Raw genomic sequence first — 26,779 nt, 5'->3', positions numbered from 1 at the left:
TCAGTCATTCCACTACTGACTCAATTTTTAAATAAAAGTATTTAATAATGTATAACACTCAAATCAGAAGGGTACCACAGAGTGTCTCAGATGTGGTGTATTTTCAGCATTTTTGGAATAAAGATTTTAGTAAAATCTTTAAAATAATACCATATAATATTACAGACCTGGTAGGAGTTATTCAGCTCTATGTGAATCCTTTTAGATTACTAAAGTCATAATAAAGGCCAATCAGATCTCTTTTGCAATCATTCTTTAAGTCTAAAAAGAAAGCTTTAATGCCTTCTCCAAATTTTCTCCTTCATGAATTTTAATGCATCAAGCCCATGATGCAAATTTGGAATAAGTTTCTTACAAAACAGTTACAAACTTCTTACAATTTATTTAACTAGAAAAGTAGTTTTATTGTATGTATTCTCTCATTTAGTTTTTATAGTGATTCTATGAGGCATAAATGACTATTATCCCCATCTTATCGATGAGGACAGGAAAGCCTAAGTGAGTTAAACAACTTCTTCTGGTTATAGTTTGTAATGGTGGAAGTGGAAGAGGGTTTGACTGAAGAGCTCTATTCTTAACCACTATGCTGTATCATATTAAATAGTTGAAATAATGACATATCACAGATTTTATAGTTTAAAATCAATTAAGGCTGTGACTCTATTACTACTTTATTACTTAATTATAAATAAGTGATATTGCAAATTACTTAAGAAATTTTTGGATTAGAGAAAAAAGCTGGTATTATTATTATCATATATAGTTCAAAAAGTAGTATATAACAGTGTAATCACTGAAGTATGAAATAAAATAAATCTAAAGAAGTTATGAGTTTTCTGTTGGCAATTATTAATGTATTTGCTTTTGGTGGTCACTGCTCTTATATTAAAAATAACTCACAAATCTGCTCATGCCTCTTTGGGAGGCCAGTGTGGGAGGATTGCTTGAGCCCAGGAGTTTGAAACCAGCCTGGGCAACATAGTGAGACCTTGTCTCTAGAAACTTAAAAAAAAAAGATTAGCCAGGTGTGGTGGTGCTTGACTGTAGTCCCAGCTACTAGGGAGACTGAGGTAGGAGGATCGTTTGAGCCCAGGAGGCTGAAGCTGCAGGGAGACTTGATCATGCCACTGCATTCCAAGATGGGTGACAGAGTGAGACCCCTTCTCGAAACAAAACAAAATAACAACAGCATAGGCCTTATTTATAGAAAATTTTAAGGAAATTAAAAAGGATGATACCTATTCAGATCAAACAAATGAAATGAAAGAAAACAATATTTAAAACAATGCAATATAATTAACAATCAGAAATTCTGCCAAAGAGTATATACTGTCCTCACAAGAAGTTTTGCTCACCATAATCAACCAGAATAAAGAATACCAGAATGATTACACAAGGTCCAAAGATTTTTTTTTTAGACAGTAGTTCCTAGCTTCTTGGGGGTAAAATGCTGTATTGTGATTTACGTTTCCTTTAAATGACTATGTTTTTTTTTCTGAGCAAAAATATTTTCCAAGCTAGTCCTATGTGTGGAAAGCTCAATTTTAAGCTACAATAAAACCAGTGGCAGCATGTCTACAGTATGGTCACTGTTGGGAGAAAACACATGCTAGGTGCTACAGTACCTTCGCAGGACAGGCCATGGGAGGTGACTCCAGAAAGACTCTCTCTGCACACGTTACAGAAGGTGGGTCGGGCGTGGGAGCAGGCGTACCAGTTGTGCATCCCTGAGAAATGTTCCACATTAAACTGGGCCACCTAGAAATGAGATGTGAGGACAGATTTGCCAAGCCAGTGAACAAGGCTACAGATGCTGAACTGTTTGGAATGCATATAGTTATGGTCAAATTTTCAAATCCATCATTTTTAAAACCAAAGCACTTTGCTTTAAGCTAAGAATTTCAAAATCTGGTTTAAACAAGTTGCTGAATGAGTGTACACATACTTAAGTTTGCACCGTAGAGCTCTAGCCCTTTGGTTAACATTTATTTCCTAAGAACACGAGATGAAAGAAAAGACGCCATTTTACCTCGTAGGGTTCTCTGGTCTGTACAGACTTCAGTGAGCTGATCCAATCCTCCATCTCCTTTCTGTTCTCAGCACACAGCATTAGCCTTCTGAATGGAGTGATGATCTGAAAGGGATAATTCAATCTAATGATTGTTAATACCCAAAGAGAAAGATTGTTGCAAAACCTAACATCTTCTGAGGTAATTCCATTTCTAACTTGAGTCTTTATTTCTTATGTTTTTGTAATCTGTATGATAAAAATAATGTGGTCTAGGAAAGAAAAAGCCTAAGGAGTTTTTCTACCTTTGATCCTTTTGCTACTTACTTGGGATCTTTAGCCCTTTTTTCTAAGGCTATGGACCCAAATACACAATGCATTCTTATTCCATGAAATACATCTTACAAACTGATTTTAAATATACTTCAAAATAATTCATAGTAAGCTTAGCAGGAATACATAGTTTTCAATATGGATAACATTTTTAAATTAAAAATCAAAGGAATGCAATATTAAATGATTTCTTAAATTTTTTTTTTTTTTTTTTAGTAGAGGCAGGGTTTCACCATGTTGGCCAGGATGGTCTGGATCTCTTGACCTTGTGATCCGCCCACCTTGGCCTCCCAAAGGGCTGGGATTACAGCCATGAGCCACTGCGCCCAGCCACCTAATTGATTTATTATGGTATCAAGAATATTCTGCTAATATTTAAATAATATTGAGTTTACATATCACTTCCACTGTCTATTTTACTGATTTATGAAGATCCTTCCCCCATTGTGTAGAACTCCACTGTACTAGTATTTAGTGAGAGCAGGGACAAAGAATAACCATAAACATCCTTTTGTTGGCTTTAGGGAAGAAAAGAATTGCGACTTTTATCTTTTTTCATGTCATTAAAAAGGCAACTTAATTACATTAAGGACCTTAAAGCAAGTGGAATGAAAACTTCACACTGTCATAGGATCAAAGTGCTTCAAAGTAAGATTCTGAAATGACTTGAAAGAAGCCCCTACTTATTTGTGAATACAGTATTCTGGTTGGAATCTCGAAGTTACTAAATCCTACACATTTACTGTCAAGAAGAGATCATTTATTTACTTGCAGAACAAGAGAAAAATGTTGCATTCCTACCTGGAAACTATTTCCAAAGAATAAAGCACATATCTATTTATATATCAAATAAGAATTTTTCTCAAGTTAAAAGCTTCTTGATAAAGTGATAAGTCTAAATATTACATTGGATTATAGAGCAGATTTCACAAGTAATGAAAAAGCAATAATCTTCTAAAACAAACAAACAAAAAATCCTTCCCAAAAGGAATAAACTAGTAAGCCTAAATCATTACTATTCATCTTAGAAAATAAGTCCAATATTCAAAACAATAGAGAGATCCATCCAGTCTTAGCTACTCACGAGTCATTGCCGCCTCTCATTTGTCGTGGGTTTAGGCTACAGAGTCCTTCCTTAAACCCAGAAGCTTTGAATACATCTAACAGGCACTCACCCTTAAATACAGCCAGCCAAAAGTCACATGGAAGAGGAGCACCAATCAGTCAGCTCTGGATATTTGTTAATTGCATATGAAATTGAAGAGAAACTCACTTTTGCATTTTCTTGTTTTCCACGACCCTCTTTGGATAAAGCTTATTAACAGTTGGTCACTTCTCTTCCTGAATAAATAGTTAATGCAAAGAACAATGCCTCTCATTACTTAGGAGCCAAATGGATGCTTTATTGCTTCAAAATGTTTTTCTAGGACAGCTCATGAGATGCAGCAGAGAGGTACCATTAAATCATAATACACTCCTGGCTCTAATGACTGGCACAGCATTTCAGAGTCTCCAAGTTTCACTGATGTTTTCTGAATAAATATTGTCTCTAGCATTTATTGTATTTATTTTTTGCTACCTTATATGATGTAACTCTAAGGAGTCCCTCTCCTTCCCTTATATGAGATAAAGTATCATGAGACAAGCATTATTCAGACAAATAAACCAGGCTTGCTATTTTGTTCTTTAACTTTGTTCTTTGCTGAATTCTAAGTAAAGCATGATGACTAATGGTTTTAACTGTCTTTAGTGCCTTTACATTAAATGTCTTGTAAAGTCATTGTGAATTCAAGAAAAAGGGGAGAAAGAAGGATAAAGAATAACTTCTAATTTTTCTTTGTGTATTTGGAATTACACAAATGCCTCAATTCTAAATGATTTCAGCAATATAAACCATGTGTGCTTATACACTAATAAAGTAAAATGTATACATTTGCAATTTCTCCTTTTCAATAAAAACTTGTTTTAAAGTGAACAGTAACGAGCAAGGAAAGATCATAACACATTTAATACAGTTACTTTTTCCAGAGGCAAAAAAAATTGGAAAATTATTTTGATTTATAGGCCTTGTGATTAAGAAATCTACTGATTAGATTTGTCCATAGACAGCAACTGCTAAAAGAACATTAATTGTAACACACCCCCAGATGCTACCGTGGGGCTGGAGCCCAAAAGCACTCACACCTGCCCCAGGACCTGCTCGCCCACGTGCTCCCCCCCTCCCACAATGGGTTTGAACTTGGCCTAGCGAAACAAGCCACTCCTCCTACCCCTGTCACAGGTCCTGCAGAGGAGTCCAGGGAACTGTCCCCTCTTAATGTCTTTAAGCCTGTATTTCAGAGTCATGGTCCTAACTGTTACTTCACAGAAGACTCTGGTTCACCAGAGCATCAAAAATAGAGGTGATAGTGAAACCATCAAGAATAAAGAGGTCCCTGTGCAGCTGTGCCCTCCTGCCCTGCCTTCCATGGGAAAAGGACATGACAAACGACTTGGCCTTGAGAAATCACCAAGAAAGGCTTCATGTGTTACTTGTTGGGGTATCTTATTATGTGATTTATATATATATATATATATATGTTTGTGTGTGTATGTGTGTGTATACATGTGTATATATATGTGTGTGTGTATATATATATCTATATACATATATAATCATATGTTCAATAATAAACCTCCATTTCTTTTGAAGACTATTGGTCAAAGCTAGAATTTAATTTCACCACCATTTCTTTTGAAGACTATTGGTCAAAGCTAGAATTCAATTTCACCACCATTTCTTTTGAAGACTATTGGACAAAGCTAGAATTTAATTTCTTAGAATTCAAACAAATTACAGTTATTAATGTTTAGTCAATCCACATTGTACTATTTTCCTATTGCCGTTGTAACAAATTATCACAATTTTAGTGGCTTAAAACAACACAAATGTACTCTCTTAAAGTTGTAGATTTCAGAAGTTTAAAATCAAGATGTTGAACAAAATGACAATAACAAATAACCCATTAAAAAGTGGGCAAAGGACAGGAACAGACGTTTTTCAAAAGACATACAAATGGCCAAGAAGCATATAAAAAAAATGCTCAACATCACTCATGAGAAATGCAAACTAAAACCACAATGAGACACCATCTTAGAGCAGTCATTAAAAAGTCAAAAAACAACAAGTATTAGCAAGAATGTGGAGCAAAGGGAATGCTTGTACACTGTTGGTGTGAATGTAAATTAGTACAACATCTATGGAAAACAGTATAGAGATTTCTCAAAGAACTAAAAATTGTACTACCATTTGACCCAGCAATCTCACTACTGGGTATCTATCTACAGGAAAAGAAATCACTACATTAAAAAGATACCTGCACTCATATGTTTATTACAACACTATTAACAATAGCAAAGATATGGAATCAACCTAAGTATCCAGTATCCATCAACAGATGATTGTATAAAGAAAATGTGATATAAATATATATTTTATTCTTTTTTATGACTGAGTAGTATTCCATGGTGTATATGTGTGTGTGTGTGTATATAAGTGAAACTACATATATATGTATATACATACACACACACACACACACACACACACACACACACACCATGGAATACTACTCAGTCATAAAAAAGAATAAAATAATGTCTTCTGCAGAATAATGGATGGAACTAGAGGCCATTAATCTTCAGTGAAATAACTCAGAAGCAGAAGTACCACATGTTCTCACTTACATGTGGGAGTTAAATAATGTGTACACATGTACATAGTGTGGAATAATGGACACTGGAGACTCTAAAGGGTGGCAGGGGGGTGACTGATGATGAATTACTTAATTTGCACAATGTGCACTATTCAGGTGATGGTTACACTAAAAACCCAGACTTCACCACTATGCAATATATCCATGTAATAAAGCTGCTCCTGTACCCTCTAAATCTATTTTTAAAAATGAATAAAATAAAATAAAGATGTTGGGAGGGCTCCATTCCTTCCAGAGACTCTAGACTGTAGAGGAGAATCCATGTCTTTGCCTTTCTCAGCTTCTAGGGTCTGCCTACCTTCCTCGGCTTGCAGCCCCTTCCTTGCATCTCTCCAACCTCTTGCCTTCATAGTCACATCTTCCCTGACTCTCTGATTCCTCTTGCTTCCCTCTTATTGCACTGGGCCCACCTAGATAATCCAGGATCATCTCATATGAAGATCACATGATCACAATTACAAAGTTTCTTTTGCCAGGTAAGGTGCCACTCATTCCGTAAGTTCCAGGGATTAGGATGTGAACATCTATTCACATCCTATTATTCAGCCTACCATTATTCAGCCTACCACACCCATTAAAAAAACATAATAAATAATTATAAACTTTGATATTGTAATAAACTGGTAAATCAATAACACCTGAAATCTATTTTCTTATATTCATAATTTCAATAATATCAGTCAATATCTATGGTTACAAACAACCAAAGGAACTAATAATTAAGCTCATTAAACATAGGACACTTATGGGGCTCTGATTTTGATAAATAAACAGAAGGATTACTTCTGCAGCATCTTACATTTTCAAAGTGCTTTGCTATCAATATGATCATATTCACCATCTCATTTAATCTTCCATGTAACTGGTGTATATAAGAGGTAAAAAGAAATGTAACTTTTTTAATAAGTCACGGAGGCAGAAGATATAGTCAGGTCTTTCGGCTTTAAATCACAACCTCTTTCTCCTGTTATACCAGACAAATAGGGCCTATTTCTCAGGCTCCTTCATGTAGTCCATAGAACCCTGTCTAGGGCACAATCCATTTTGCTAATTTTGTTATATGGAGCTCTAAGATTTCAAAGGTCATAAAAAACAACTGTTCGACAGAAATAAAAGGGTTAAGATATGGAAAGAAAGTTTCAGATTGCCAATAACAAAATTATTTTTCCTATCATAATTTTTAAAATAATTAAGCATAGGCCGGGCACGGTGGCTCACGCCTGTAATCCCAGCACTTTGGGAGGCCGAGGCGGGCGGATCACGAGGTCAGGATATCGAGACCATCCTGGCTAACATGGTGAAACCCCGTCTCTACTAAAAATACAAAAAATAAAAAAATAAAATAAAAAAATAATAATTAAGCATAATTTCATTTAGCTATATAATACATAGCTATGTCTTATTACTAAAATTGGTTTTAAAAATCTAAAAAGTACTTAGTACTCTAAGAACAGACTAAAGTCAATTAATACTACACTGCCAATATAAAGCAAGCATATTTTACAAGGTAAATAAAAGAACTCAAAACTGATAGGCAAGCCACACGAATCTGCAGCATAATTCTATGTAGTTTGCCTAGTGTTTGCAAGTTTGTGAGCTCCCTGTGAGTTCAATATCCAAGTGTTTGAAAAATAAGAGTTTTCTGGTTTTCCCTTATAACTTTATCTAAGAAGGTCTCCCCTTTTATTCTCCATCACAACATGCTATTCTTATGTTTATAGCACTTTTCTCCACTTACATATTAACATTTGATTTGCTGCACCCACTTCATGTCTGTTTTGTGACTTTATTCTAAAAGACAATCCAACAACAAAGTATGTTAATGTTTTCAGTGATGGGCAAAGGTGAAGGGTTAGATAAGCTATAAGGTTGTGAGCAAAGTGCGGAAGGTCACCTATTGTGATAGTTTAAAACTTACACTCTCCATTTGAATCCATCCGTTTATTCATTAGAAAATACAAAGTATTCCTATTTTCTGCCAAACAATGTTGCAGCCTCCAGGAAACAGAAATGAAATACCCGGTCCTTTCACTCAGAGAGCTCACAGTCCAATGGGGGAACACAGATAAGTGAAACTAATTTCAGTGGAGTAGGTTCCTGTCATCTTCTAAACCACTTGGCATGGCTTACAAGACCCTTCATGATCTGAACTGTATCTATGCTTTCAATATCTGGGGTGCAATGAGAACACAGTGAAGGGGAAACTAACCAAGACTAAAGGATCTGAGAATGCTTTGTTGGGGAAGAAGATACCCAAATAACAAGGGAGGAAGAGGTCAGGAGCGATGCCTCATGTCTGTAATCCCAGCAATTCAGGAGGCCAACGTGGGAAGATTACTTGAGGCCAGAAGTTTTGAGACCAGCCTGGGCAATATCACAAGGCCCCATCTCTACAAAAACTTAAAAATTAGCCTGGCATGGTGGCTTATGCCTGGGAAAGCTGAAGCAGGAGGATCACCTGAGCCCAGGAGATTGAGGCTACAGTGAGCTATGATCACGCCACTGCACTCCAGCCCAGGCAAGAGTGAGACTTGTCTCAAAAAAAAAAAAAAAAAAAAAAGTGGGGTGGGGTTGTGGGTGGGAAGGCCAAGTAAGGTTTCCTGTGTATGTCTGCGGGGAAGAAGCCACAAGGAGGTAGAGGAGAAGGCATGGATACTGTAAGCCAAGGGATACATGAACACATTGAAGAAGAGAGATCAGGCAGGGGCTGGGTATTGTAAATAGTGTGATGTGACAACCATGGGCTGCAAATGGAAAATAAAATCAGAGGGGCAATTATGAGGAACCTTTTAACCACACTAAAGAGTACAGATTTGATCCTAAAAGTGACAGAGCATGGCTACTAAACGGCTTTAAGCCAGGAAGAGACACAAACCAGATACTCATTTTAGGAAGATAACTGGCAGGGCAGCAGTGTAGATGGTCCACTTGGTGGTGGAAAGCCGTGGTGGGAGACTCTTATTAAATGGCAGGAAAGACATGGCAGGACATGAGTTAGGGATTCAGTGAGGCTGCTGTGCATAGGAGCACTCCATGAAGATTTCAGCAGCTGACAGAGATAAAAAAGGATTCCATAGATTTTTAGGAGGTAGAATTCATGGGACTTGCTAACTCATTGTGAGGAGTGACCGTGAGGGAGGGTTTAGATGACTCCATTATTCACGTTTGGAGTTGAAATCATTTCACAAGTCCAAAATACTAAGATTTACCATTTATGGAGTAATTATAACAGGCCAGGTATATCATCTCATTTCATCCACATAATTCAAAGAGTGGCAAGCAGTCCTTTGCTGGGAGGACCCTAAGGCTTAGAAAGGTTTGCAACTTGTCCAAGGTCACAAAGTGTAGGTAAGATTTGAAACTATATCTGCCTTCCTCCCTAGCCATCTACGAGAGAATGAAGGAATGGCAAAGAATTTACTGACATTATCCTGAAAGGACAGGCAGAAAAGACTGCATGTGCTGCTCACTTTTTCTCCCCTTAAGAACAATATTGAGGGCTGCTGCCAGTTGCATCTCAACCTTATACCTTACTGTGCATTTTTAAATGGTGAGCAAGAAAGGAAATGCAAAAGTGCTGGCTAATAATAATAATAGTAATAATGACTTCATTCACTAACATAGGCAAGTCTATGTAAACCAGGCACCTTCCGAGAACAAAATATTTACAAGATATATATTAACACAGAGCATTGTTTTGGAACTATTACAACGCACATGGGAAACTGAGAAGTTTTTTCAGTATTAATTGTAATTACAGGGATCACAGTGACTTCAGAAATTATTTATGTAGGCTTTCACACACACTCCCACTGTAAATTAGCAGTATTAGTTAATGGACACATTAAATGTTTTACCATTCATTTAATATTTTCAGACTGTACCAGAGATTGGAACAATCCATTAGTCTCATTCCCTTGGCACAAGCTCTTTTAGTTTATAACGGTAAATGGCTTTGTACAAGACACATATGTAATGGGAAATTTCAAAACAAAATAATTATCTTGTTTTGTACTGGTCACCACAAAACTAAAATATTTTTAAAACCTAAATTTTCCATTACACCATAATCATACTTAAGGAATGGAAAATATATTTGAGTATGCTAAAAACTTCAAAAGAACTATGAAAATGATACCAAAAAAGTATTTTAAGCCATTTTAATAGTGTTTAAAGCTGTTCTCTGAATTGACTGCAGGACTGCAGAAACCCATTACCTGGGTATCTCACATCACTTCAAATTCACCATGTCCGGACCTGAAGTCTTCTTTTCACAACCCCCACTACCAACCTGCTTTTATTCCCATTTTCAACCCTTAATTAAAGGCATTATTTATATACCAATCCTCCCCAAATCAGTAACTCCACATTCACTTCCTCCTCTCCTTCTCCCCTCCCTTTGGCCACAGAGCTCTCCAGTCCTTGTGGACAAAGTCTCTCATCTAGCCCTTCCTTCCTTCCCAGTGCAGACAAGCTAATCTATGTCCTTATCCTGGTTTCCCTGAACATCCTGACAGTGTCTAAGGTGGTCTTCCTGCTGAATTCATCACTCCTATCAAATCCATTCCAGAAGGTGGGTCCCATGTAGCATTTTTTAAAATTCTGAATAGGCAATAAACATTTATGATACAAAATTCAAAATGTATTTAGAATGAAAAGCACATATCCCTCCTAAGCCTGCCCCCAGCTACTGACTTCCTTTACTGAAGGCAACTATTTATCTTCTTGTGTTTCTCTCCGGGGATATTCTATCCATATACAACAACTATATGCTCTGTTGAGGTTTAAATGCATGCATGTGTGCACACACACAAACACACACACAGTAACATCTTACAATTCACACTGTTTCCCATCTGGCTTTTCCCACTGAATCAAACTTGAAGTTTGGTATGTATTGTTACAGACAGAACTCATTCATCTTTTTAATGGCTGCATAACATTCCATTGCATGATATATTTCACAATCTACTCCAACCAGTCTCTAACTTGTGCATTTGGGTTGTTTCCAATCTTTTGCTATTACAATGTGCAATCATATCCTTGTATACATGTCTTTGTACACATAAATGGCACACTTCACTACGCCCGCTGATTCTAGATAATGATAGTAGTGAAGGCACTGATGAATCTAAGGACTTGAAAACCTTTCTTTACACTCTGTCCTATAAAGTGTGTGTCCTGATACTGTGTTAAACTTCAGGCTAACACCTTTTAGAAGTTTATCTACAGTCATTTTGAGGATAGTCACGTCTGTCCTTGCTGGTGGACGTGATTCTACATTTTCCTAAAAAGGCCCATGCAACCTAAAGTATATTCATATGAATACTTTACCTGTACAAAAAAAAAAACTCTCCCCAAAATCTGAATTCTTACAAAGGCTCCAAAGGGAGAAGGATTAATTGCTTTGTACTGACAGCTTTTCTCACATTATGGTTCTAACAAATGGGGCAGCTCTAATAATATTGTTGAGTAACTGGGAAAAATTAGTTATTGTTAGCACCCTTTATTGACGGAATTTTGAAAATTAAAGTGACCAAAATTTATGCAGAAACCAGATCACAAAGGCCAAACACTCAGCCTACTGCTCTTACAAACATGAGATCTATAACACAGAATGCTGTGACTCTTGCCACTTGAAATATTAGGCCTGTGTGGCTGCTAGTTACTCCCCCAGTAGCTAACTACTGTCAGACATTTCATACTAAATAGTGTTATGCTAGATTATTACAAAGCATTAATGAAGTATGTCAAAGCATCCCCTACCAACAACAAACTACATCACTGGGCATTGCCTGGTGTTTGGATCAATGGAAGACATGGCTGATGTCTTGGCCTTACCCAGTCCTGATGTCAAGAGCCAGGGCTGTTGTGTAGCCACACCTTCTAAGATGTCAGCTCTCTTTAATAGTTTCTTCCTACTAATCTGTTTATTTCCAAGATACAAAGACTAACTTCTGCCTTGAGTTCCATCTCAGTGGGAGCAGCTTACCAGAAGGTTCCAAGAGTATCCTGACAGCTGGCCAACCCTCCACCCCAACCCTGAGTTCCAGGATTGTCCCAAAGACCTTAGATGTGCTACCAGCAAGTCTCAACCTGTGGCAACCAACAAAATAAACAACTAAAAAATAAAATCTCCAACTAGATAACACTCAACCTATCTGTTGTCAACAGGAAGATCTTGCTTCTGACTTCCCTTGTTGGTTGCTGACTAGATTGTCATTTGTCTCTCCTAAGTACAAACCTACCTTTGCCTTCACAAATTGAGATTTGGGCTCAGCGAAGCTTAAACTGGATCCAGAGACCACAAAAATGTGTAAGGAAGAAACCAGTCAATAGAAAATCTCTTTTTGCCAGAAACTAATTTCATGATTTTCTTGTTGGAAATTAAATACTTACGTAAGACTAAAATGCAAAGGGGAATCAAAATTGCTAATCCTCTCTCATCCATTAAAGACAATCAACCTAGTGACCGCAAGAATCAATGCCATGGCACAAGCACTTTAATCACTGGTAGCTGGTACACTGTTCTAGGTGAGCTTTCTTCTCACTTGAAGGTAATAAGGATTCACTAGGAATGGCCAGACTAGACTAAATCCTATTTAAAAGGGTGGGCTTTTACTTGGTTATTGTGATTTTACTGTCTAATGGAACCAAAATCTGTGAGGTGTAACAATGTGTTCATATTTTTAAAGCATTTCATACAGGACGTAAAGCCCAATTCTGGAGTTGTCAATAAGACCAGGTGTGATGGACATGCAACCCCTTTCGTTTTTTTTTTGAGACACAGTCTCACTCTATCACCCAAGCAAGAGTGCAGTGGCACGATCTCAGCTCAATCTCTGCCTCCAGAGTTCAAGCAATCCTCCTGTCTCTGCCTCCCGCGTAGCTGGAATTACAGGCACGCGCCACCATGCCCTGCCCATTTTTGTATTTTTAGTAGAGAAGGGGTTTCACCATGTTGGCCAGGCTGGTCTCTAACTCCAGGCCTCAGGTGATCCACCCGCCTCGGCCTCCCAACATGCTAGGATTACAGGCGTGAGCCACCGGGTCTGGCCCACTGAACCCCTTACCTTCACCCTAAGATTTTCATGCACATCACTGGGGGCCTCTTCAGGGTGATTCAGGACTCCACCAGGCTTGGGTTGTTCACGAGGCATAGGGTTGCAAACATCTCCGGGATTTTCCGGAGAGTTTGAGCACCATGCCTCCCTACTATACCTTATTTCTTAACAGATATAGTTAAGAAACTGTAGTTAACACCAAAGATTCTGGCTTTCAATGAGGTTATGGAACATAAAAAATCTTGGCAAACAGAACTCCATCATGCTAGCCAGGACAGAACTGTCAAGATATCAAAACTCTTCAGAGCTCTGCTGTTTCAATGAGATAGTTATTGTGTATCAGACTCTCTTTTGCTAATATCCAGATATTTATAGTGGGAATTAAAAAAAAATTTTTTTAGTTATTTCTTGCCTTCTGCTAGCTTTTGAATGTGTTTGCTCTTGCTTCTCCAGTTCTTTTAATTGTGATGTTAGAAATAACTAAGATCACAGCAGAACTAAAGGAAATACAGACACAAAAAACCCTTCAAAAAATCAATGAATCCAGGAGCTGGTTTTTTGAAAAGATCAACAAAATTGATAGACCGCTAGCAAGACTAATAAAGAAGAAAAGAGAGAAGAATCAAATAGACGCAATAAAAAATGATAAAGGGGATATCACAATCGATCCCACAGAAATACAAACTACCATCAGAGAATACTACAAACACCTCTACGCAAATAAACTAGAAAATCTAGAAGAAATGGATAAATTCCTCAACACATACACCCTCTCAAGACAAAACCAGGAAGAGGTTGAATCTCTGAATAGATCAATAACAGGCTCTGAAATTGAGGCAATAATTAATAGCTTACCAACCAAAAAAAGTCCAGGACCAGATGGATTCACAGCCGAATTCTACCAGAGGTACAAGGAGGAGCTGGTACCATTCCTTCTGAAACTATTCCAATCAATAGAAAAAGAGGGAATCCTCCCTAACTCATTTTATAAGGCCAGCATCTTCCTGATACCAAAGCCTGGCAGAGACACGACAAAAAAAGAGAATTTTATACCAATATCCCTGATGAACATTGATGCAAAACTCCTCAATAAAATACTGGCAAACCAAATCCAGCAGCACATCAAAAGGCTTATCCACCATGATCAAGTGGGCTTCATCCCTGGGATACAAGGCTGGTTCAACATATGCAAATCAATAAACGTAATCCAGCATATAAACAGAACCAACGACAAAAACCATATGATTATCTCAATAGATGCAGAAAAGGCTTTGACAAAATTCAACAACCCTTCATGCTAAAAACTCTCAATAAATTAGGTATTGATGGGATGTATTTTAAAATAATAAGAGCTATCTATGACAAACCCACAGCCAATATCATACTGAATGGGCAAAAACTGGAAGCATTCCCTTTGAAAACTGGCACAAGACAGGGATGCCCTCTCCCACCACTCCTATTCAACATAGTGTTGGAAGTTCTGGCCAGGGCAATCAGGCAGGAGAAGGAAATAAAGGGTATTCAGTTAGGAAAAGAGGAAGTCAAATTGTCCCTTTTTGCAGATGACATGATTGTATATCTAGAAAACCCCATTGTCTCAGACCAAAATCTCCTTAAGCTGATAGGCAACTTCAGCAAAGTCTCAGGATACAAAATCAATGTGCAAAAATCACAAGCATTCTTATACACCAATAACAGGCAAACAGACAGCCAAAATCATGAGTGAACTCCCATTCACAACTGCTTCAAAGAGAATAAAATACCTAGGAATCCAACTTACAAGGGACGTTTAGGACCTCTTCAAGGAGAACTACAAACCACTGCTCAATGAAATAAAAGAGGATACAAACAAATGGAAGAACATTCCATGCTCATGGGTAGGAAGAATCAATATGAAAATGGCCATACTGCCCAAGGTAATTTATAGATTCAATGCCATCCCCATCAAGCTACAAATGACTTTCTTCACAGAATTGGAAAAAACTACTTTAAAGCTCATATGGAACCAAAAAAGAGTCCTCATTGCCAAGTCAATCCTAAGCCAAAAGAACAAGGCTGGAGGCATCATGCTACCTGACTTCAAACTATACTACAAGGCTACAGTAACCAAAACAGCATGGTACTGGTACCAAAACAGACATATAGACCAATGGAACAGAACAGAGCCCTCAGAAATAATGCCGCATATCTACAACCATCTGATCTTTGACAAACCTGACAAAAACAAGAAATGGGGAAACAATTTCCTATTTAATAAATGGTGCTGGGAAAACTGGCTAACCATATGTAGAAAGCTGAAACTGGATCCCTTCCTTACACCTTATACAAAAATTAATTCAACATGGATTAAAGACTTAAATGTTAGACCTAAAACCATAAAAACCCTAGAAGAAAACCTAGGCAATACCATTCAGGACACAGGCATGGGGAAGGACTTCATGTCTAAAACACCAAAAGCAATGGCAACAAAAGCCAGAATTGACAAATGGGATCTAATTAAACTAAAGAGCTTCTGCACAGCAAAAGAAACTACCATCAAAGTGTGAACAGGCAACCTACAGAATGGGAGAAAATTTTTGCAATCTACTCATCTGACAAAGGGCTAATATCCAGAATCTACAATGAACTCCAACAAATTTACAAGAAAAAAACAAACAACCCCATCAAAAAGTAGGCAAAGGATATGAACAGACACTTCTCAAAAGAAGACATTTATGCAGCCAAAAGACACATGAAAAAATGCTCATCATCACTGGCCATCAGAGAAATGCAAATCAAAACCACAATGAGATACCATCTCATACCAGTTAGAATGGTGATCATTAAAAAGTCAGGAAACAACAGGTGCTGGAGAGGATGGGGAGAAATAGGAACACTTTTACACTGTTGGTGGGACTGTAAACTAGTTCAACCATTGTGGAAGTCAGTGTAGCGATTCCTCAGGGATCTAGAACTAGAAATACCATTTAACCCAGCCATCCCATTACTGGGTATATACCCAAAGGATTATAAATCATGCTGCTATAAAGACACATGCACACGTATGTTTATTGCGGCACTATTCACAATAGCAAAGACTTGGAAGCAACCCAAATGTCCAACAATGATAGACTGGATTAAGAAAATGTGGCACATATACACCATGGAATACTATGCAGCCATAAAAAAGGATGAGTTCATGTCCTTTGTAGGGACATGGATGAAGCTGGAAACCATCATTCTCAGCAAACTATCTCAGGGACAAAAAACCAAACACCGCATGTTCTCACTCATAGGTGGGAATTGAACAATGAGAACACATGGACACAGGAAGGGGAACATCACACACTGGGGCCTGTTGTGGGGAGGGGGGAGAGGGGAGGGATAGCATTTGGAGATATACCTAATGTTAAATGACGAGTTACTGGGTGCAGCGCACCAGCATGGCACAAGTATACATATGTAACAAACCTGCATGTTGTGCACATGTACCCTAAAACTTAAAGTATAATAAAAATAAAAATAAATAAAATAAATAAATAAAAATATGAAAATTTTTTACTGCCAGTAGCTTATTTTCCCATATTAAGCCCCTATTCCAGGTACTTACATGAGACAAGCCATTGTCTTTTACAGAGTTTGAGGCTCTAGTCTGCACTACAAAAAGGGACCAGAAGTGAGAGTCAATCTAAATAAGTACAGGACTAAAGAGCCTTCAACGAAACACTTCAGCCACATCAAGACCACAGTGAAGTCCAGGTAAATTCCACAGCCCTTCTTCAAAAAGTACATCAGTATATCAGTCAGGTGGGCAAAAGAAGAATAAACCCTTCATAGCACTCTGCATAGCTTAGAAGCCTCTGTATAACAGGGCGGTTGGTGGAACTTGGGCTGCTGCTCCAAAACCTGACCCATCCTTGCCTGTTTTCATGCAGTAACTCTCAGAAGAGACAGGTTTTAGAAGTTTACTTCCACAGAGCTACAGGCTGTGTCTCCAGGATCATGGTGACAATGACAGTAGCAGCTCAGGACCATCTATTTGGAGTCTGTAAAAGGCCTTGTATAGGAACACATGAGTGAACTGCAGATTTATAACCAGCCCCAAGACCAGGAGGCAGCGCAGCATATGGCTATGCACTGGGAGCTACAACATGGCACACACACTGGGAAGGTCAGTCCTCCATGTTACAAGGTTATAACTGGCCAAGCTTTTCATGTGACAGCAGTCTGCCACTGGCAATCCACAAAGTGCCAAAGGCTAAAGGCCACCTAGGAAACCAGCTTCATAAAACACAGATATTCAGACTCAGGGATAAAAAGTTCTACACGGTGGCTAGGGTTTGGCCTCAGAAATTCTGGGAGGGGGGCATGTTTGTGGAGAAGTGCAGATGAACTAGTCTCACAGAAGTTTGTTTATGGAATCCTGAATGGTCTGGGCCTCAAGTTCTAAGAAGATTGTAATTCCGCCCCGCCCCCCACCACTCTTTCCTATAACCTGGGCCCCTGTGATGGCACAGTTTCCAGTCTCAGTTGGGAGGTGAGTTCCTTGTTTTTGGTATCCAAATAATCCTATTCACAAGGCCACATACTTTAAAGACAGGGACCTATCACTGAAGGCAGGCAGCATAGCCTTTAAATTTGTTTAAATTCAAGTAAAAACTTTTTAAAAATTTGGTACTCAGTGGCCAACTTTTTTTATTTAGCACTGTATACCCAGAATCTAGCACAAATGTCTGCTATATATAATGAACTCTCGATAAATATTTGTTAAGTAAATGAATGAATGAATTATAAGGGCAGTTCTGGAAGTGGACAGATAGATGGAGAGTGGGCTGCTGTACAACAGACTAGGACAGAAAAAGTACTGGAGGCAGCAGGTTGAAGGTTTCTGAGCAGGAGCACTATATTTTCCCCGAGTCATGGATCTTCAGTAAGGGCAAGGGGAACATGGTAACACCAGGCACGGCAAATGATCATGACACCCTGACTGAACGTCCGACACAGCTCTTTGGATGACAAGTGCCCTCTCCCAACCTATTGATAGTGTCTATTAACCACCTCGGACCCTTTGATGAAACTGATCTATGTCCTGGGACTCCCCTGGTCTCATTTTGCAAGCAAGCCCTAGGTTCCCAGAGCTCCAGAGTTGGCAGAAGAACTGAGGACATGCTCACTGGGTCTTGCCTTACTTTAGAAAGCCCATTTGAAAGATTTCTGGAAGGCTACTAGTGAAGGTGGAGACACAGGTTCTGTTCTTCTTCCACACCTTATCTTCACCCCAAGATTTTCGTCTAGCTACAAAAGGACCAATGGTTTCTTATGCCCTAGGACTTTGGTGTGAGGAAGCCCATAATAACCTTAAGAGCTATTTCTCTGGGTTAGTCTTGGAAAAGATGCTATATCACTAAATAAAAAGATAAATATGAAACACCCACAGAAACAAAGATAAGGTATTTCATTTCTAAAAGCCCCTAATTTCTAAGATATAGAAAAAGGAACATGAATTTTAAACTTAACAGAAATTATCAGCTTTCAGAGTATAAAGTCATCTAAATTGTACATAAGTCAGTTTTAAAAAGCAAAAAACACAACCGCTTAAATTGCATTAATATGGCATCATTTTAGAGTGCTATAAAATATTTTAACTAATATAAATGTTAAAATATGAGGTTTGCTGCTATCAGTCATCTAATAATTATGTAAGCAAAGGTGGGACCACTGCAATGACTAATGAAAGGCAAGAAGCATGTTTGTAAACATGGTATAAAATAGTCTTAAGTCATTACATAAATATTTCAATGAGGGTGCAAGAATTTATGCGTATAATATATATAAACTAATATCATAGGGAGGGATTAGAAAACTGTTCTCTAAGCCAAAACATGACCTAATACTTTTTGTCCAAAAAAACCCAGTACAGTTTACAAATGTCACTAATTCATTCATCCAACAAAGATATATCCCTTCATTTATTCAACAAATATTTATTAGCTTTCCCTCTGTGCCAGGCACTGGGTTAGCCTTGAGGATTCAGTGGTAAAGAAGACACAGTCTTTGCATCTGCAAGGAAATTTCAGTTTCCACCATCTCTCCTCACCCCCTCTCACATGCACACACTGTGCAAAGATCTCCCCAACTGCATTCTAGAAAGATGGTCATTTAGCTCTTGCTGTGTGGTATAATGGGCCTCCATGTGTAAAGTGTCTAGCATAGTGCCCAGCAGTCTCTAAATCCACTCCTTTGCCTATTCCCAACAAACATCAAGAGCTGAGAGCCCTGAATTCCATATTAGCTATGCCCTGCTATTAGCCATCTAACCTTGAGAAATTATTTCAGCACTTGAAGCTGAGTCTGCTCTGAGAACTCTCTTCTTGAAGGCCCCTTTCAGCTCACAGGGAATGAGATGACTAAAGATTTCTAATAATGGGAAGAGCTATTACCTCACAAGGGGCCTGTTCTATTAGATGACTCAAGTTAGAAAGTTCTCTGTTATACTGAGCTTGAATTATTCGTCCACGAATTCAACCACGGGTCCTGCACGCTGCAGTAACACAAAACCTGTCTACAGCCTCTCCTATATGATAATGCCTCAAATATTAAAAATACATCTGTCACATTTTTCCAAATTTTTAAAATAAAGAGTGCCCTTAAATGCCAGTCAATCCCAGGATTCCCAGACCTTTTTTATAATATCAGTTACCATCCTCTGTGAGCTCTTTAGTCAACATTTCTCTTTAAAATACAGTGCCAAAATACAATGAAATATTCTAAATTTGTAGTCTGACCAGCAAGTGCTTGCTATTCATCTGGTGATGCAGCATAAAACTCTGCTTGACTTGTAGAAAAAACAACTGAACATGTAATACACCAGTTAGAGGAATACTATCTAAACCACATTAATTTAAAACTCCACAATAAAGACACAGCATAGCAAAGTCGTGAAGACACAAACCGAGGCCAGATGATGTGGACAGGTTCAGATTCTAGTCATTATATTATTAGATGTTAGCCTCTCTGTTTCAGATTCTTCATCTATCAAATGGGAATCATAATAATTCTTACACTCTAGCATTCATATGAAGAATTGAATGAGTTATCAGACATAAAGCATTCAGAACAGAAATATAATAGTTACAACAAATATCAAATAAGGTAGGCAACTTACTTGTCAGTGATTATTCAGGTGATAACCTAAATACCTTTTTTGTGTGTGCATTCACAAATTATATGAAAAGAAAGTAGCTTTTAGTTATTTCCTTTGTAAGTAAATATTGATAGATTAATAGAGAAAAATAAACTGACAGCTTTTTAAGTTCAAAGGATGTGATCGCCCTCTAAGAGAGAGATGAAGTAAACTATATTAACTGAGAGGAAGCTAAGGGAAAAGTGGAATAAATAGAAAGGAAACATTAAAGGAATTCTTAAGAACATTTTGTTCTGTACCACTAAAACCCACCCTGCTCATTCCAATTATATTACGAATGCATAATTTCTGATATTTGATGTGCCATAAGAGTATGTTCTCATGTTTATTGGTGTCTTTTTATGCAGACCTTTTAAACCCTCATAGAAAGAATCATAATCTAATGCTAATAAACTTTAGTCACATCTGCTGTGGCAAGTGACCCCTGAACTAAAATCCCTTTTTGTTCCAGTGATCATTTAATTCTAAATACAAGTGTTACCAGAGGGTGCCTGTGTTTCATCAACCAAGTAAGCCCGTGTGGGTGTGCCATACTCATGAAATTTCACACACACCTACAGAGTGCCCCCTGAAAATGTTACGGGTGGTTAAATAAATGAAATAAATTACCTATGTATTTCTTTCTACTTCAAACAAACAAATAAAAAACACATGCTACTTTCTCTAGCAAACTTCCATAAGAAGTTTTAACAATATCAGTACAATAATTTCTTTAAAATTGTGACTCATTTAAGATTTAGCCTAATCTTCATTAAAATTTAAAGAAAACAGTCATTTGAACAGCATGCTTTGAAAGGTTAACATATACCATGTGATTGTGATGACTTTCATATCATTAAATAGCTCTTCTTTCACAAATAACATTTACCTAACATGGTCAGATTATAATTTCATTTATTATTCCCAGTCATAGTTATTAATATGAGATAAAAGTGGAAATAAATCTTTGCTATATCTCTGAAAGATAAGCAGCATGGAATGTTTTCTCAAGATAAAGTTCATCCACATTCTTCTTCCAAATTCCCAAACTTTCAGGAATTGGCAACATACTGCTACTTGGAAATAGGGAGATGATAAACTCGGGAAAAGAACTGCCACTTTTATTAAACTGCAGGTATTGTGGTGTATTATCACATTTAATTTAATCCTTATAATCCTATGAGGCAGGTACTCTTGTTATTCTCAATGACTGGTGAGGAAACTGGGATTTAGAAAGGTTAACCAATTTGTCCAAGGTCACATAACTGGATGTAGCCAAGTCAGGACCCAAACCCAGGCTGTTTGACTTTCATGGTCTAAGCTCCTATCCTCTACAAATTGGGTAAATAAAAAAAAAAAAAAATCTGAGGATAGACATATCATGATTAGTGAGAAAAGAGAGCAGTGTTTGAGGAAGAAAGAGAACAGCAGAGGCAGAGACTACCCAGATAGAAAGAACTCTGTCTGATTGGAAAGAGCCTTCAATTAAACATCAGGAGGTCTGGGAGCCCTTTCCCAGGGTGGCACCAGTGTGACCAAAAGGAGATCAATTCTCTCTAGCCTCATCTGGGAGGAATACATTCACATACAGCATAGGGCTATGTTAAAGATAAAAATGAAACTTCCAAAACACCATGCAGATAGCAATCAAATTTTTAAAATGAATTTTTTTAAATGAACAACAAAAAAGAACATTTTATTGATTTAACAATCATAGAAAAGGCCATGGTAGAACTTAAACTACAAATAAATTATTATTTTTTCTTTCTCTCTCTCTCTCTCTCTCTTTTTTTTTTGAGACAGGGTCTTTCTCTGCCACCCAGACTGGAGTGCAGTGGTGCGATCTTGGCTCACTGCAACCTCCGCTCAAGAGATCCTCCCACCTCAGCCTCCTGAGTAGCTTTGACTACAGGCATGCACCACGATGCTCAGTTAATTTTTTCATTTTTTGTAGAGATGGGGTTTTGCCATGTTGCCCAAGCTGGTCTTGAACTCTTGGGCTCAAGTGATTCTCCCACCTCGGCCTCCTAAAGTGTTGGGATTACAGGCATGAGCCACCATGCCTGGCTTGAACTACAAATATATTAATAAACATTAACCTAAATCCTGTCAGAAATTGTCCTTTTCCATTCCCTGATTGCATCACTGCCACCTAAAATCACAAAAAAATACTTTCATTGTTAGTAAGTTTTATTATGGCAGAAGACACTTGTGAAATCACAAACTCAAACTATGGCTAAAATTAGCTCAATTCGAGTCAATACAAGTATATATATATAAATTTGTCATATCTGTTTCTTTCTTTTTTTTGAGACAGAGTCTTGCCGTGTTGCCCAGGCTGGAGTGCAGTGGCACAATCTCGGCTCACTGCAACCTCCGCTTCCCGGGTTCAAGCAATTCTCCTGCCTCAGCCTCCCAAGTAGCTGGAAATACTGACATGCACCAATACGTCCAGCTAATTTTTGTATATTTAGTAGACAAGGGGGGTTCGCCTAGCCTCAAGCAATCCACCTGCCTGGGCCTCCCAAAGTGCTGGGATTACAGGCATGAGCCACCATGCCCAGCAAATTTTTGTATTTAGTAGAGACAGGGTTTCACCATGTTGGCCAGGCTGGTTTCAAACTTCTGACCTCAAGTGACCCACCCACCTCAGCCTCCCAAAGTGCAGGGATTACAGACATGAGCCACCCTGCCCAACCCATATCTACTTATTTATATTGTAAGACCTGGAGCAGAAGAATCTAGCAATACTGTGTGGCCTATAAAAACTGAGATAAATGGGCATTGTTTTTTTAAGCCACTAAGTTTGTGGTTGGTTGTTATACAGCAATAGAAAACTAATAGAATACCTGAGGCAATTTAGATAACTAAAAAAACAAAGTTATTAACTCCAGAGATGGGAGTGAGAGACTGCACAAGAAAGGAAGAGTAATCATACTGTGTATAGGTTTTTAATCATGTCCCAAATCCTTTGACACGACTGTCTTAATGTCTGTGGCCCCCCTCGAAGCCTGGCCAGCCTGAGTGACTCATTCATACCAATTGAATACCAACTGAACCGTCGCGGAAATGACACTGAGGAACTTCCCAGGCTAGGTCAAATCACTGCCCTGATCTCTAGAACCCATTTTACCAGAGAGTTCAGCACTGGGTTTTCAGGCAAAGCACAGGTTTTCCATTTTCCATTTATCATGTATGTAGTTTCCATCCACTATTGTACTTTGTCAATATATCACCCTTAGAAACTTCAGCAAGAGGAGGGATGGGTGAAATGAGTAGAATTTGGCCATTCCTGGATCCTCCAGCCATAATGCATCAAACTACACCATTAGCCTCTGACACAAACCAGCCACAATAACAGCATCAGTAGCAGTCACAATAATTGAAGAAGGTAAGATATTTAAATATTTAAAGAGAGGAAGGTTTGTCAATTACTGGTTGAAAACATGTCTCTTGCTCCATTTTATACCCTGGAAAGTTCTACCAAATTCATTTGCTCTAAAACCCTAAGCAATCTGCCTAACTTTTTAGTCCCTACATTTGTTTTTGTTTCTTTGTTCTTTGTTCTTTTATTTTGTTTTGTTTTTAGAGACAGGGAATCACTTTGTTGTCCAGGCTGGAGAGCAGTGGTGCAATCATAGCTCACTGCAACCTCAAACTCCAGAGCTCAAGCGATCCTCCCATCTCAGCCTCCAGAATAGCTGGCACTACAGGCATGCACCAGTACACCTGGCTAATTTTTGGATATTTTTTTGTAGAGAAGTGGGGTCTCACTATGTTCCCCAGGCTGGTCTCAAACTCCTGGCTTCATGAGATCCTACCACCAGCCTCCCAAAATGCTGGCATTATAGGCATGAGCCACTGTGCCCAACCATCCCCTATATTTCTAGTTCAGTAAACTAAAAAAATAGTATTTGGTTGAATAAAGAAATTTCTTGAAAATATTTCAACAAAAAGTCTTCTCACGCCTAAAATAAACTTTCATCTTATTAGTTAAAATCAACAAACACTTATGGATAAGGCACCATGAGATTAAAAAGGTATGACACAGTCCCTATCCTCAAGGAGGTTATAATAAAAATAAATAGTGAAAAAAAAAAAAATTTTTTTTTTTTTTGAGACAAAGTCTTGCTCTGTCGCCCAGGCTGGAGTGCAGTGGCGCAATCTCGGCTCACTGCAACCTCCACCTCCTGGGTTCAAGCAATTCTCCTGCTTCAGCCACCCGAGTAGCTGGGACTACAGGCATGTGCCCCCATGCCCGACTAATTTTTTGTATTTTTTTTAGTAGAGATGGGGTTTCACCATGTTACCCAGGATGGTCTCGATCTCCTGACCTCATGATCTGCACACCTCAGCCTCCCAAAGTGCTGGGATTACAGGCGTGAGCCATCATGCCCGGCCAAAAAAAAATTTTTAGACAGGGTCTCACTCTGTTGCCCAGGCTGGGATCATAGCTCACTAGAGCCTCGAACTCCTCAAGCAATTAGCCTCCTGAGTGGCTGGGACTATAGGTGCACGCCACCATATCCAGCTAATTTTTGTATTTGTTGTAGAGATGGGAATCTATGTTCCCCAGGCTGGTCTCAAACTCCTGGCCTCAAGTAATCCTCCTGCCTCAGCCTCTCAAAGTGTTGGGATTACAGGTGTGAGCCACTGTGCCTGGTCAAAAATAAATACTTAACTAAGTATAAGGCAGCATATGCTAAATTCTGTAAGAAAGACACTACAGGAGAGATCACATGCCCAGTTGAAGGGCCAAGAAAGACCTGTATAAGGATTTGAATAATTTCCTACTCCAAAACCCTAGACCTTGTCTTCACCTGAAATTAATGGATGCTTCAAATCTTAAATTCTGAAACCTTCTTTCAGATTAAACTCTTAAAGGATACAAAATTCTAGCTAAATAGGAAGAATAATTTTTAGTGTTCTATAGCACCATAGGATGACTACAGTTAACAATAATATATTATATAGCTTCAAACAGACACAGGAGAATATTGAATGTGTGCAACACAAAGAAATGGTTGATGTTTGAGATGGTGGATATCCTAATTACCTTGATCTGATCACTGTACATTGCATATATCGAAACATCACTATGTATCCTATAAATATGTACCATCATTATGTGTCATTAAAAAAATAAAAAGCATTAAAAAACAAATAAATGTTGATTGGTGGGAAACCTTATTCACCCTCCATGAGGCTCCAGCAGAGAGAGGATTATTCTTCATTGCCTAGGGAAAAGCAAGTGGCTAATCCTACTAGTAGGACTGGTGAAATTCTTTCTATCTCACCCTACCCCACCTTCAAGTGGAAGAAAGAAGGAATGAGCAAGGTTTTGGCCTTAGGTCTCCAACAATTCATCAGAAGCTCTGTATTTAGTGGTTGTTGGATCCTGTTCAGCCAAAGCTGTCCCTTACTCTTTGTATTGTAGTCTCAAAAACTGAGAAGAGCAGGGAGATGGATGAGTTTCAATCCCTCAAATATCTAGCAATCTCTCTCTTTCTCTTTCTGTCCAATATGCCCTATAAACCACCAACCCTGGATCAATTCATTTGTTTGTTCTCTACTCCCACTTAAAGAAAATGTTATAAGCACAGGGAGTAATGACATTACTAAACTTGATCTCCAATCTTTGGTAGACACCACTCACTACTTAGTAATCATCTATAGGTCCCTGTTCAGCTTCGATTATCTTTTTCTACAGAAGCCACTATTAACCATCCTCAACTTTCACTCACAGCAAATAACCTTATCCTTCAATTTCAATGAGAAAACAGTATTTGGTTTTGAAATATATAAACTTCCTGGTCACACCTGCCTCTGTAAGCTTTCTGTCTCCCGTTCAACGCTGATCTCTTAACCTGCGCTCTGATTCCTACACCCGTCAGCTTACTCAGCAATCATGCTTCATCAGTCATTCCCTCTCTCTCCTAAGTCTTCAACTTTCGGTTCTAACTATTCCTCCTCTCTTCATATAAATGCATTCAAAATCATTTTTAGAACACAGCAAAAGAACAACAACAAAACATAAAATTCTCTTCTGGCTGAAACATTTTACTAGCGATCTCTGTTCTCCTTTTAACAGCCAAGCTTTTAGAAAACAGTTACCTACCTTGTCTCTGCCTGCCTTTCACTTTGCATTCACAGTACAGCCTAATGCCGGCCCCCAGCCTGCCCCACACTGAAACTACTCACATCAATGGGACCAAATGACCTCCAAGTTAACAAATTGAACCATCACTTTTCAATTCTTCTTTGACTTGGCCTCTCTACAGTATAGGACGTGTCAAAGGATCTGTTTTGAAACTCTCTTCTGCTTGGTTTTTATAACATCACTGACTCCTGATTCTCCTTTACTTAAGAATGCTCTCAGTCTTTATTGGTTAAACCTTGAATTTTAATATTTTCCCAGGACTCTATTCTTGGCTTTCCTCTTCTCAAACTAAACTCT

The 26,779-nt window shown here is 38.3% G+C and overlaps 1 protein-coding gene across 10 annotated transcripts in view; it reads right to left on the bottom strand.

The window, feature by feature from the left end:
- The window catches only part of DGKH (diacylglycerol kinase eta), a 204,216-nt gene that overhangs the window by 84,273 nt on the left and 93,164 nt on the right, over positions 1 to 26,779 (bottom strand). For 8 of the 10 annotated variants that reach the window (XM_054528957.2, XM_054528950.2, XM_054528952.2 and 5 more), the window contains exons 5-6: positions 2,030 to 2,134; positions 1,626 to 1,758 (exon numbers count right to left, since the gene is read on the bottom strand). In XM_054528957.2, coding sequence (XP_054384932.1) covers positions 1,626 to 1,758; positions 2,030 to 2,134 — 238 coding nt within the window. Of the gene's footprint in view, positions 1 to 1,625; positions 1,759 to 2,029; positions 2,135 to 3,614; positions 3,682 to 26,779 lie in introns of those variants that run through there. The other 2 variants (XM_054528955.2, XM_024230941.3) reach the window with 2 other exon arrangements.

The sequence above is a fragment of the Pongo abelii genome, chromosome 14 (genome assembly GCF_028885655.2).
Source record: "Pongo abelii isolate AG06213 chromosome 14, NHGRI_mPonAbe1-v2.0_pri, whole genome shotgun sequence".
In the NCBI taxonomy this organism is placed as follows: domain Eukaryota; kingdom Metazoa; phylum Chordata; class Mammalia; order Primates; family Hominidae; genus Pongo; species Pongo abelii.
The sequence above is the reverse complement of the archived record's forward strand: the minus strand, read 5'-3'. Positions and strand labels throughout refer to the sequence as shown.